This window comes from Mauremys mutica, chromosome 3 (assembly GCF_020497125.1).
Source record: "Mauremys mutica isolate MM-2020 ecotype Southern chromosome 3, ASM2049712v1, whole genome shotgun sequence".
NCBI lineage: Eukaryota > Metazoa > Chordata > Testudines > Geoemydidae > Mauremys > Mauremys mutica.
Window position 1 is genome coordinate 113,678,891 of NC_059074.1, and position 14,031 is coordinate 113,692,921.

Below are 14,031 nucleotides of genomic sequence, written 5' to 3' on the forward strand. Positions count from 1 at the left end.
AAGTTGTGGCAGTGCAAGTTTCCCATACCTCCAGTGTGCCCCAATTCTGACCTGGAGGGGCCAGTTACAAGAGTAGGAAGGTTCAATTCACAAGCTCATTCACTTCTTCGCTTCTCTACTGAGACAGAAGCTTGGTTTCTCAACTGTGGACAGCTACCCATTGAATTAAGTCTAGGGTGGAGTGAAATTCAGCATGTCCATCCCATGGGAAATTTGGACATTTCAGCATTTGTTTTCATTCAAAATTGGGATGAAAATGTGAAGTTTCAAAAACTTTCCTGAAATGGAAATTCTAAAAAAAATTGATTCAGAAATTGTTTCAACGTTTTTGATCAAAACAATTAAACATTCCCCCTCAATATTAAACATTCCAAAAAATTGTTTTCATTTGTTGAAATGACATGAAACACTTAATTTTGAGCCACTTCTATGTTACACTGCATTTTCTTCTCAATGCATTTCCTCGTGGGAATTTGTAGTTTGAGACCCTGATGCTCCCATTCTCTCCTGTGGGTGAGGCTCCCTGGCCAGTCTGGCTCTCTCACATGATGCACCACACAGAGCTAGGCCAGAGGGAATTTTGTATTGCATTATCAGTGATGTAGTCCTCCAGGGAACTCAGCCCATAGGACAGAATGGAGGCCTGAACTACAACTCCCAATGCACTGATAGGCAAAAGCAGTTTAATGTTTTACTGAAGTGATTACAAATTAAAAGTTTGGGGTCAGATCAACAAAACAAAATATTCTGATTTGAGTCAAACTGACCTAAACTGAAATATTTCATTTACATTTTCCTAATGGAAAATTCAATTTTCACCAAAATCAGGATTTTTTCCTGTGGGAAATTTTTGATTTTGTGGAAACTGCATTTTCTTCCCTAATTTGACGACCAAATTGTTTTCTCATGGGCCACCAAACCAGTGTTGGATGGCTATAATGATTGGCCACATTGACCTAGTGGTGAAAGGTATTAGATTCTATCACAGTGACCACCATTGAACCTTCCAAAGCCTTTTGTTTCAGTTATCTGTGGAACAACAGATTTGCATTTGTTTTGTGTGTATGTGGTTTTAGATGACTGTTGGCTAATTTGTATTATGAGATACTGTAACAGTACAAACATTTACTTATTTTTCAGATGACTACCATTTGCCTCTTGATGTCTTACCTGCTGTGACAGAGGGTCCTGGCCCCAGGACAACAAAGGAAGACTTGTGCAGGGGGAACAGACCTTTCCGCTACTGTGGAATAAATACCATGGAACTGTCAGACAGCGACCGTCCTGTCAGCTTTAGTTCCACATCCTCCTCTGTCTCCTCCAGGGACAGCCACTGTTCCTTTGGCAGCAGAATGACCTTAGTTTCAAACAGCCATTTGGGTTTGTTTAACCAGGATAAGGAAGCAGGGGCCATAAAACTAGAGCTGATTCCAGCCAGGCGATTTTCCAGCAATGAGCTACAAAGATGTAACCCCACAGAGCAACAGAACACCAAGGAAAGTCTTGAAAAAAGGCCAAATATGCCAAGGAAAGCTGAATCTAAGGGAACGAACAAAAACTGTGCTATGTCCTTGGTCACAGAGCCCACAAGTCCAAAGCTCTTCTATGTTGACAGAGTTGTCCAAGAAATTCTGGAGACTGAGAGGACGTACGTGCAGGATTTAAAGAGCATTGTAAAGGTAGGAGGCTTGGTTAGAACAGCTTAATTTGATAAATCGTATCACATGAGCATTCTACAGGGGAGATGCACAAGAAAAGGATCCATAAAATATGTGATCTTATAACCAGGGCACTTAAACTTTGCAGTAGGGCAGGCAGCTCTCCTAACTTGCCAGGAGCCGCATATAAACTTACTACAATGTTTTTATAAATGTATGCCATGTTGTTGTGGCTGTGTTGGTCCCAAGGTATTAGAGAAACAACAGGGAATGAGGGGTGGGGGCAAGGTAATATCTTTTATTGGACCAGCTTCTGTTGGTGAGAGAAATGAGTTTTTGAGCTTGTACAGAGCTGCTCTTCTTTATAAATGAACACATACAACACCATAATTACTGCTAGCATTTGTAGCTTCTTTGGTAGGTTAACATAAATTAACCTAAATTAATGCTCGTTTTAATTAACTAGTAATAAAAACAACAAAACCTTTGTATTTAATATTTACCCCTTGTAACCCAAGTGGTTAGTGAATATATTCAGGGTCTTATGCGTTTTTTCCATTAGGAAGAAAAATTGGTGGTGGAATCCTGTAGTTCTTTGATGCTACCCTGTTTATTTACAAAGAATGTACACAAAGTCCTGTTTCCCTGAGCACAGTAAGAATCAGACAACAGGAAGCAGCATCTCTGCTCACAGTTCCAAGCCTCTTTCCAGCCAACATTTTACACAAAAGCTCTCTCAGCTTTTTCTCAGAATCACGTTACAAATCTTTCTCTGGCTGTCCTTGGCTTTTTGCTGCCTTCCCTGTCTGTCTCTGTGGCTTTTCTATTTTGTGTGCGCGCAAACAAATGTGCAACCCCTCACTCCCCCCCCCCTGTTTTTTTGTATCAGACCCCTTGGAAGCCCCTTGGCCCGTATGGCTCAGCTTCTCCTCCAGCCCGTGGCCTGTATTTTGGGCAGGGACCCTTATTGTTTCAGCTATCTATTCTATAAAGGAGCTTAAGGGTGAATGTTACACCCATCAAATTAAAAAAAAAAAAAAAAAAAAAAAAAAAAGCTCCACTGTCACTTTCCAGCTACAGGGAAAGGATCACCGTGGCCTGCCTTTTAGGGCTCTGTATGTAATTCTGTGTAGGTTCTTATACCATGCCCATCACCATTGTACCTGCACACCTTACCTGCTTATTAAAATGACTCCTGTGTTTCTTTGACCTCCTGCCCTGTGTGTATAGGTTTACTACAACAACAAGATGATTTCACAGGAGGTGAATGTCTAGTCTGGTAACTTTATAGTATGTAGCTTTAGGCAGTTATATACATGTTAAATGCATCACTAATCTGGAAAAGAAAAGGTAGTCTGTTACTGACAAAAAGCAAAATGATTTAGAAGAGTGAAGGGGGAAAATGATTACTGGGGCTTTGATAATACCAATGCATGTCTTTTTTTTTTTTTTAATTTTAAAAAAGTTCACATGTCTTTTCCTGCAGAATTACAGTATTTTCTGTGACTGATGGGATTATGCTAAAGTCAGTTGTTCAGATTTCATTTTTGTAAGGGTTTAAAGCAAGATTGTATTACAATGTTAAAACAAGTCATCCTATGTACAGTCATTATTCAGTCCACACAGGATTGATCCAGTAAACATGGCCTGCTTTTGCCCCCCCATTCCTCTCTGCCCATGTTTATACAGACACATACAATAAATTATACAACACTACTGGAATCTAAAATAAAGATAATCTTGAAATAAGTCATCCAATTAAATTTAGAATGGCCAATAAAGCCCTGCTAGAAACAGCTTAAGTATCACCAAATGCTGAGTAAATGAGACACATCATCTTGAAATTATGAAAGTGCTGTAACTTGCTCTTTAGGAGCGCATTTGTGAAACTGTTAAAGCATTTAGAACATCTAATTAAAAGAAGTCTTCACAGCTTTGTGAGGTTTTGGCAGATTAATTGAAAGTCAAAATACTAGGCAAGGGAATTTTTTGTTTAGCTGTAAACGATAGGGTCCCATCATAGCAAAGAAATCTCTTCCCAAGCAATAAGGATGTGACTGCACTGTATGAATCTGTAATGTGAAACTAAGTATGCTTTGCCAGTGAAATATGTTTGAGGATCTTTCTAATAGGTAACCATCCCTAATCATAGAATCATAGAATCTCAGGGTTGGAAGGGACCTCAGGAGGTCATCTAGTCCAACCCCCTGCTCAAAGCAGGACCAAACCCAACTAAATCATCCCAGCCAGGGCTTTGTCAAGCCTGACCTTAAAAACCTCTAAGGAAGGAGATTCCACTACCTCCCTAGGTAACCCATTCCAGTTCTTCACCACCCTACTAGTGAAAAAGTTTTTCCTAATATCCAGCCTAAACCTCCCCCTCTGCAACTTGAGACCATTACTCCTTGTTCTGTCATCTTCTACCACTGAGAACAGTCTAGATCCATCCTCTTTGGAACCCCCTTTCAGGTAGTTGAAAGCAGCTATCAAATCCCCCCTCATTCTTCTCTTCTGCAGACTAAACAATCCCAGTTCCCTCAGCCTCTCCTCATAAGTCATGTGCTCCAGCCCCCTAATCATTTTTGTGGCCCTCCGCTGGACTCTCTCCAATTTATCCACATCCTTCTTGTAGTGTGGGGCCCAAAACTGGACACAGTACTCCAAATGAGGCCTCACCAGTGCTGAATAAAGGGGAATGATCACATCCCTCGATCTGCTGGAAATGCCCCTACTTATACAACCCAAAATGCCATTAGCCTTCTTGGCAACAAGGGCACACTGTTGACTCATATTCAGCTTTTCGTCCACCGTAACCCCTAGGTCCTTTTTTGCAGAACTGCTGCCCAGCCATTCGGTCCCTAGTCTGTAGCAGTGCATGGGATTCTTCCGTCCTAAGTGCAGGACTCTGCACTTGTCCTTGTTGAACCTCATCGTATTTCTTTTGGCCCAATCCTCTAATTTGTCTAGGTCCCTCTGTATCCTATCCCTACCCTCCAGCGTATCAACCACTCCTCCCAGTTTAGTGTCATCTGCAAACTTGCTAAGGGTGCAGTCCACACCATCCTCCAGATCGTTAATGAAGATATTGAATAAAACCGGCCCCAGCACCGACCCTTGGGGCACTCCACTTGATACCGGCTGCCAACTAGACATGGAACCATTGATCACTACCCGTTGAGCCCGACCATCTAGCCAGTTTTCTATCCACCTTACCGTCCATTCATCCAGCCCATACTTCTTTAACTTGCTGGTAAGAATACTAGAATAATGTAGCTGTGATTCTGTTCCTGCAAAGAAATACATAAAAATATTGGTGGGTTACATCTCAAAAGATTGACTCTGGGCTGCAAACTAAAATGAAAACTAAGACCAGTTTAGAGCTATAAAAATGGTTCATTAACACTGGCAGGCTGAAGTTCCCATAAGAACATAGTGGTGGCTAGACATGGGATAAGTCTGACCAGTGTAATATCTCAGGCAGTATCCCTCTCTGCCCCTGTTATTTTTTAGAGCATTTAAGAAAGTTGCAGTTGGCATGTTCAAATTGAAGAGATGATGAGGTGGGTGAGAAAAGTAAAATTTCCACTTTGCTGGGGGGCGGGAGGGAGTTGTCAATTATTTAAATGTGAAATTTTGTCAGCATTGCTTTAGTCTTCGAAAAGCAGGGTGGTCTGGATGCTAACAGCACCAAACTGTTGGACAGAGGCAAAAAGATCAAATGGCTGTTGTGATTTTTAACTGATATTGGAGGCCTGCCGAGGTTCCCCTGCTTTCTTGCACATTTTTATGCAGAAGTATTTAGACAGTTAAAAAATGAATGACAGGAGTTAGCACAGAGTTTTCACTACGTGATCCTCTTGCCCTAGGGGACACTTTTTAAAAACAAAGTCTACTCAGGGAAACAATTTTTTATGTTATCTAGAAATGTAGTTTAATTATTATTGTTTTGAGGAATGACTTTGTGATTCTTAGGCATGGATATACAGAGGACAGACATAGCAATTGGGTTAGAACAAGCTGTTTTCTGCTATTGGGTATGTTTAATCAGGTGACACTTGTGGGGTCATTATAATTTTGAGTTAGTAGAGCTTGACACCTACTTTGGGAAACTAGTGATACCAAACCAGATAGCTGGGCTTTCTCCTTGCCTCACTTTGATAGCAGGCACACTGGCCCACAGCAAGGATTCAGTGTCTGCAACATAGGTCTCCAGTGAATCCCTGCAACACAGGGAAGCAGAAAGGCAAGAATGTTTTCTCCTCTTAAAAGTCATTTCTCAAAACTTGATTCAGTTAAAAAAAATATGTAAGACAAATAAAAATTCACTCACGATGGTTAACTAGTGCTATAAAAATATTTGGAAAATTGAAAAATTTGATGGTTTTGTTGTTACTCTACAAGTGGCTACTAATGACTATTATTGATAACAATTTATATTGTGATAGTAGCTAGAAGTCAGAACCCCATCGTGCTAGGTGCAGTATGACCTTATTACACACACCCGCACATAAAACTATGTTAAAAGAACCATTATTAAGGTTGCAAACTCAAGCACTAAAGAGTTAGCAAATGGCAGAATTGAAGTGGCCTGTGCAGCCTAAATTTGACACCCTTGTGCATATGCATTATGATACAGTAATTGCTACACCTCCTCCAGCTTCTGCAACAACTGAAGCAAGGATTCTACATGCAACTGTCTCCTTCATTGCACAATCCTAATTAATCCCTAGCAGATCCAATCTGTGCACTGAATAAGACAAGGGTCCAGTGGAAAAAGTAGTATTATATACTGCATGTAATTAAATACTGTGGGTCCAGTGGAAAAAATATTATATACTGTGTGTAATTAAATACTGGATTGTAATGCATTGCGCAAGAGGGACAAATTAAGGTTGCACAGACAACCTTAATACTAGCATTTCCTAGCATTTGACTGTCTGACTTTGCAATATTAATAACCTTTTAACGTGACTTTTTTTGTGACCAATTTTCTAGTAAACTGAAAAAACAGAAATTCCATCATGTGGCATCATATTGCCATCAACATGAGTCATCAGCGGGGTTGGAACTTTAGATCCACAGCATGGACCTCTGCCGCTTGAGCTAACGGAGTAATTGGTAGCAATAGTAGGTTACCATCCTCTACATCAGTGGTCTCCAAACTTTTTTGATTGCGCTCCCCTTTCAGTAGAAAAATTTTGAGCACGCACGCCCTGCCATGCTGGCTCTGCCATTTTTGCCGAAGGGAGAAAAAAAAAAAAAAAAGCCGCTCAGACTTCTGCCTGGACCGCCGAAGCGCAGAAAAAAAAAGCGCTCCTCCTGCTGCGTATCCCCAAGGATCCTCTTGTGCACCCCACTTTGGAGACAACTGCTCCACATGGACCAGCTCTAAAGGGGGACATGACACTTTTTCAGTGGGTTTCACAGATTAACTTTTTTAATTGCGATAAATTTTTGAGTTAATTGCGTGAGTTAACTGTGATTGACAGCCCTAGTAACAAGCCTTGTGGATAGGGAGGAAATGGTAGATGTGATGCATCTTGACTTCAAGTAAGGCTTTTGATACTGTCACATGACCTTCTTATGAATAAACTAAAGGAATATATAGCCTACATGAACGTACTATGAGGTGGTTGCACAACTGGTTGCAAAAGTGTACTCAGAGTAGTTATCAATGTTTCACAGTCAAGCTGGCAGGGCATATCGAGTGGGGTCCTGCAAGGATTTGTTCTGGGTCCAGGTCTGTTCAGTGTCTTCATAAATGATTTAGATAATGGCATAGAGAGCATACTTGTAAAGTTTGTGGATGATACCATGCTGGGTGGGGTTGCAAGCGCTTTGGAGGACAGGATTAGAATTCAAAATGATCTTGACAAAACGGAGAAATGGCCTGAAATAAATAGGATGAAATTGAATAATGACAAATGCAAAGTATTACACTTAGGAAGGAACAATCAATTGCACAAATACACAATGTGCAAACACTGCCTAGGAAGAAGTACGGCAGAAAAGGATCTGGGTTATTGTGGATCATAAATTAAATATCAGTTAACAATGTAATATTGCTGCAAGAAAAGCAAATGTATTTCTGGGATGTATTAGCAGGAGTTGTAAGACACAAGAAGTAATTCTTCCATTCTACTCAGCACTGATAAGTCCTCATCTGGAGTACTGTGTTCAGTTCTGGGCACCACACTTCAGGGAAAGATGTGGACAAACTGGAGAAAGTCCAGAGGAGAGCAACAAAAATGATTAAAGGTTTAGAAAACATGACCTATGATGGAGGATTGAAAAAAACTGGGTTTGTTTAATCTGGAGAAGACTGAGGAGGGACATGATGATAGTCTTCAAGTACATAAAATATTGTTATAAAGAGGAGGGTGATAAAGTGTTCTCCTTAACCAATGAGGACTGGACAAGAAGGAATGGCCTTTAAATTGCAGCAAGAAAGGTTTAGGCAAGACATTAGATAAAACTTAGATAAGCACAGGAACAAATTGCCTAGGGAAGTTGTGGAATCTCCATCACTGGAGGTTTTTAGGAACAGGTTAGACGAACACCTGTCAGGGATTGTCTAGATAATACTTAGTCCTGCCTCAGTGCAGGGGACTGGACTACATGACCTATTGAGGTCCCTTCCCGTCCTACATTTCTTACCTAGCCAGTCTCCACTCCTCAGGATTCTCATCTAAGTACCACCAAGTCCTAGTCTTACCCTTCTAGACTCCCTGACTCAATCACCCTTTTGCTGGTAAAATCTAAGACATTTATACTGAGTACATGCAACTGCAGTTTTTCAAAGGCTTTTAACTTGGCCAGATTTGGGATGGGAAAAGGCACATCCCCAATGCAAAGGGACCTGCCAAATTTCAAGTCCCTGCTCCAAAGCAAGGGCGCACGAGAACTTTTGAAAGAAAAGTTTGCCAGAATTTAATGTGGGCAAAACAATGTACTTTTCACTAGAACTTTTCTCGTATATGGCTAAACGGTTTTGGCTGAAAACTTCCAGAACAATTCAGCCTGAGGCAGGTGCCTAGGATTTAACATTTCAGCCCAAATTATTAAACTTTGGCAAAATTTTATGAGCAATTGAAAACAGGGTCTCATAATGAGACGTTTCAGGTAACCTTAACAATACCAGTGCTACTAGCCCGGTCTATACTAAATGGAAGCTCTACACGTCTAGAGTATGAAAACTACATTACTCTTAATAGAATATGTGTTGCTACATTTATGCAAATTTAAAGACATAGGCTTCTTCTGTTCCCATTTTCTTTCCCTCTGCAACTACCATTTTCACTCCTAAGTATGGTGCCTGATGTTTCCTATATGTAATTGTATGTGGAAATTATGTTAAAAACAGGAATAACTGGTAGGTTTTTTCCATTTAATAATACAAACTCTGGTACCCATCAAAAAAGAAATAGGTTGTCTTATAGCAAATGCCCTTCTCTAAGCAATGCTTCCTAGACAAGAACATTCCAGAGGCTGCACAGGGGAAAGTTACTTGAACATAGTTGAAAAGATAGCTGAGATGCTAAAAGTCTTTACTAGGCCCCCCGAAGACAGGCATAAATCCATTGTGCTTTGTGACAGTGCTGTAATCAGCAAATAGTAATAATAACAACCAATAACATTGTTCTTAGTGTTTTGAGATCACCCGGTATGGGAGGGGCTGCTATTGTGAACCTGACATCCAGTCTCACAATTTGTATATTCTTGAACACATTAAAGCCAAAAGACTAGGTATGCACTAACATAATGATGCCTGTAAAGCTGCAGGGCGATACCACAGCTTCAGGGATAGGCATTACTGTTTGGCAAGGGAATATGAGCCTCAGAAAGATTGCTGACAGGGTTCGTTTATTTATTTTAAATCTCCTGCACAAAAGAGAGAATGCAGGTGATAGGTGTATGGCGTTCAAGCAGTTCACTTTAATTTTCTCCATGAACAGTGTGACACTTTAGAAACAGGCTTTTCCCCCTTCGGGAGGCCAGCTAAAGACTTTTACATTGCCTGCCCCCCCTACTGAGAGAAAAGCCATTCAGTTTAGATTTAAAGCAGAATAATAAAATTCATACTGAGATATCTTGCTTCTTAGTGCCACTTTCCCCTTTGAGTAAGATAAAATTCCAAGTAAAGGTAAGACTTTAAAAAGCAGTTATAAGCAGATTAGTTTTCCATTAGCTCACTCTCCTTTCGTACTAACCAGAAATAGCTCTGTAGGTCTTTAAAAGATTTGGATGAGCAATTTAAATTACCTGCAAATGCAACTTGTTCATAGCTATTAAAATAATTATACTGATGAGATTTTTCTAATTGTGGATGGTATTAGATACACAGGTCTTTTTTTATTGTGGTGAACTTTCTCACTGCTGGCACACAGAAACATGAAGGAAAAATTGTCAGATTTTGTTTTCATTCATATCTGTGCAGTCTCACTGACTTCCCTGAGGATAAATGGCTGCAAAGGCAGGGAGAATTTTGACTAATTGTATTCATATGTGAAAGTTGAGGTTAAATTTGCCTTTGCTACCCCAATGTAAATTCAGAGTAACCTTCCTGAAGTCAGTGGAGTTTCTTTGGATTTATACCAATGTAAATGAGAGTTCTGATGTATTTACCTAATCTGTGTTCCTTGTGTGGGAAATGGTTTCTGTAAAATAATCATTAAGGAGCTTGCTGTTTCTTTCTAAAAATGAGTATATTTTAAATGTTTATATCATCAGTGTTTTTCTATTTTTGGTGTTTTTAAAAGTATATTATTGTAATCCATATTTAAGATTATTGGAGGGTGAGATGTCTAGTTCAGAAATATACCTGGTCTTGTTACATGTGTAAACAGTTGTTCTTGCTTCCTGCAAGAATCGGCTAATGTAACTCAACCTTTGCCTCCTGAGGCAAAATCTTTTATTGTTTTAATGGGCCCTTTCTGTTTTGCACATGGTATTTTTGCTTTTTGGACATAGGCCATATTAAATATCCTAAAGCCCGAGTGAGTGAGCAGGTGTGCATATACTGTTCTTTACAATATGTTTGTCTTGTATTGTTTCAGGTTAAGAAAGTTTCCTATACCGGGGCAGGGATAGCTCAGTGGTTTGAGCATTGGCCTGCTAAACCCAAGGTTGTGAGTTCAATCCTTGAGGGGGCCATTTAGGGATTTGTCCTCCTTTGAGCAGGGGGGGTTGGACTAGATGACCTCCTGAGGTCCCTTCCAACCCTGATATTCTATTATTCTATATTCTCAAAGTTACCCTATAAAATTAAAACCTTATGCCAACTATGTACACTTTTTTGACTCCTACAGCCTGCACCCTGGTCAAAAGGTTCTTTCTTGCTATTTTTGGCCAGACAAGGGGCTTATTACAGTATGAATAAAGTATATTGTAAACAAAGGATATCTTTCTAAACCAACAGAGCAGAGCTTAAAACAGAGATACTATGTGCAAATTAAGGCACGTATTAGGATTGGTTCTAGGCTAACCTCATATGAAATACATAAAGCCTTGACTAAATGTGATTGTCTCATACTTTCATTTCTAATAGACATTATAATTGCCTTATCTCATTTCTCACAATAAAAGCTGTTCCTATCTCTTGCTCGATATGTCTCTAGTAGGTGGAAAACTCTGATGTAAAAAATAATAATCCCTTTGTTTGTTGTGTCTACCTGTTGTCTCTCATTTTAGAATGTAAACTTGTTGGGGCAGGGACCATCTCTTTGTTTGCCCGGTGCCTACCCAAAACATGACTTGGACCCTGTGCCATACCACAATACAAATAAATAATAATGATAAACAACTTAAAGCTGACTAAAGACCCACTGTTTTTTGGTCAGTATGAAATGGTAAATTATGCTACAGTAATAAATAAGCCTTCTACAAATCCACTGTTAATCTTTGTAAAGCTTTCAGTGGAGGATAAGTGGCCAAGATAGCTGCTACTGCTGCTCCAATGAACTATTGAATTGCTGAAAAGACTTACTGCTATTGTGCTCACTTTATTTGGAGCAATGGATAAATCACTCAACCATGCTGTCTGTTTACAGCCTAGTAAATGCTGTTCTAAATGCAAATCAAAGTAGATAAAAGGGTGAGAGTTAATCTACTTCTGTTCTGGAAAGCTTTGATTCTTTTCTTTTGAGGGGAGGGGGGAAAAGTGTAGTTATATGTGGAATGCACCATTTAGGAGTGCTTGTCATTCTCAAGAGATTCTGAGGGTGAAATGTTGTCTCTGTAACTAAAGTGAGGTTGGACCATTGGGTTGTGTTACCATTTAGTGAGACCCATAGAACCTCTTTGTCACTTAGAAAGCCATAGACAATACATCTGCTAAACTCTGCCCTCTGGCTCTGATACACTCCCTGGTAGCAGATGGGTAGCTCTTGGTGTTATGTACATTTCTATTAAGCTTCTGAGACTTTTGTTTTTGTTTGTTTTTTATAATGAGGAAGCTGTGTTCTCTGGAGTATATAAATAATTGACTATTGATCTTTAAATTTGAATTATAATTATATATAAATTCTGTCAGTAACTGTTATCTTTTTTAACTGGGGAATACCTCTGACCTTTACACCTGAATAGATGATAAAGCAAAAAAAACAAACAAAAAAACCCCCCATGATAGTGTATGTCTTTGAGTTGAGACAGAGTGCTGTCTTGTCATTTATTTTTTGGGTTTGTTTAAGGGAGGTGAGAAGAGTTGCCGTTTTTGTGGTTTCACAAGAAAACTCTTTGCAAACAAAAGAAACTTTTTTTCCTTCAGTAACAAACCATCCACTGGCATGTCCTGCTTCAGCATTGTAACTTATCATTCACCCCGAAATGGTAGTAATTAAATCCACTGCTAAATTTTTGGCCATGTGGCTAGTGAAGACAGCATATGTATTTGTCTTCATTATACTTGGTTTTAATTTTTTTTTGTTTTTTTTGTTTTTCCTTGTAAAACAGACTTACCAGACTTCCTGTCTGTCTATATTTTAAAATAAATGCAATTTTTCTTCTAGAATGTAAAGTGATTCAGAAGGTGTTTTAGAATGCCTTTAAATATTTGTAATGCTCAGCCATGCCATAAATTAGTCATAAAAGGAAGGCTCTTTGAACAGAGTAGGGGTCTAGGATTTGAGACTTTTGGGTTCTCTGACTGGCCATGCCACTTCTTCATTGTGTGACTTCATCAAGTACCTTAACTTCTCTGTGCCTTGCTTTATCTTTCTATAAAACTGTTATAATCAGTACCTACCAATTCCCATTGTGATGATTAATCTATAAGATGTGTCCACAACTTTGAGATTTTTAGGTGAAAGGTGCTTTTGTAAAAACAAGTATCTGTGCATAGTTTTATTTGCATGCAGAAAAGTGTAATAGAATATAGCATAAAAACAATCTTCTGTCTAAAGAACTATGCAATGTGTAAGTCAGTTGTTATACTTCTAAATGCATCTGTTAGGTTTTTTGTTTTTTAAAAAAATTCTAGGCTATAGGGTGATGATTATAGTTTCTATTGATACTACCCAGTGTGGGTTGCAGCTTTTGCTTCAGGAACTTTAGGAGAGATTATTGTACCTGTTCAGTGACCAGAGAATATTTGACACACTAATTGCTGTGCCTTACTGTTTAATGTTTCCATTTAGTGTCATAATTACTGAACAAATGGCTTCTTTTGTCTTGTGTACTTCTCTCTTATGAGTCCCTGGAAAGTTTGATGGATGGTGACCTGAAAAAGCCCGTCAGTGGAAGGTCAGGAAACTGCTTAAAGGTGTGGGTTTTTTCACAAGATTTCCATTCCTAATCTCCAAATTTACCTGCTACTCACTCTCCTATGAGTAAAGATACCAAAGACCAGTCTGTGGCTGCAGCCATGACTTGATAGTCTTCTTAGCATATGTGCAGCATGCCTCAGGTGGCATGTGACCAGAATTAATCACCGAGTTTGGTCTGCTGGCTAGATCATTAGGTTCCCCAGCTTGGGCCAGTACTGACGAGGAGTGCGACATGAACGCTGATCCATGTAATAACCTGGAACAGGCAGAAAGAAGATCATAGTGATGAACTAGGTGTCCCAAGAATTAGACAGGATTTTGTCTAGGGTCCATTTGGCTAGCCCTGTCATTGCCCCCATCACCACCACCCTGCACATCGGTTCATTGAGGGGCAAATCCCAGTGAGCCTTTATAGACCCCAGGGGCCAGCCATGCTAAGAGGCTGCTCCCTAGACCAGGTTCCCCCCTCCCCAACCCCTGAACTCCTCTGGAGGGTGCACAGCCCCCCCCCCGTGAGCCCTCACCTCCCCACCTCACCCAGGTGGCCCCCGCCCCGAGTCCACTCACTGGCTTAGCTGGGCTCGGGCCGCTGCAGCAGCTTGGCAGAGAGG

General features: G+C 40.0%; 1 protein-coding gene across 3 annotated transcripts in view; it reads left to right on the forward strand.

Annotated features, from left to right (window-relative positions):
* PLEKHG1 (pleckstrin homology and RhoGEF domain containing G1) overlaps positions 1-14,031 on the forward strand; it is a 218,034-nt gene that overhangs the window by 135,122 nt on the left and 68,881 nt on the right. For all 3 annotated transcript variants that reach the window (XM_045011616.1, XR_006578438.1, XR_006578439.1), the window contains one exon: positions 1,141-1,679. In XM_045011616.1, the coding sequence (XP_044867551.1) occupies positions 1,141-1,679 (539 nt within the window). The remainder of the gene's footprint in view (positions 1-1,140; positions 1,680-14,031) is intronic.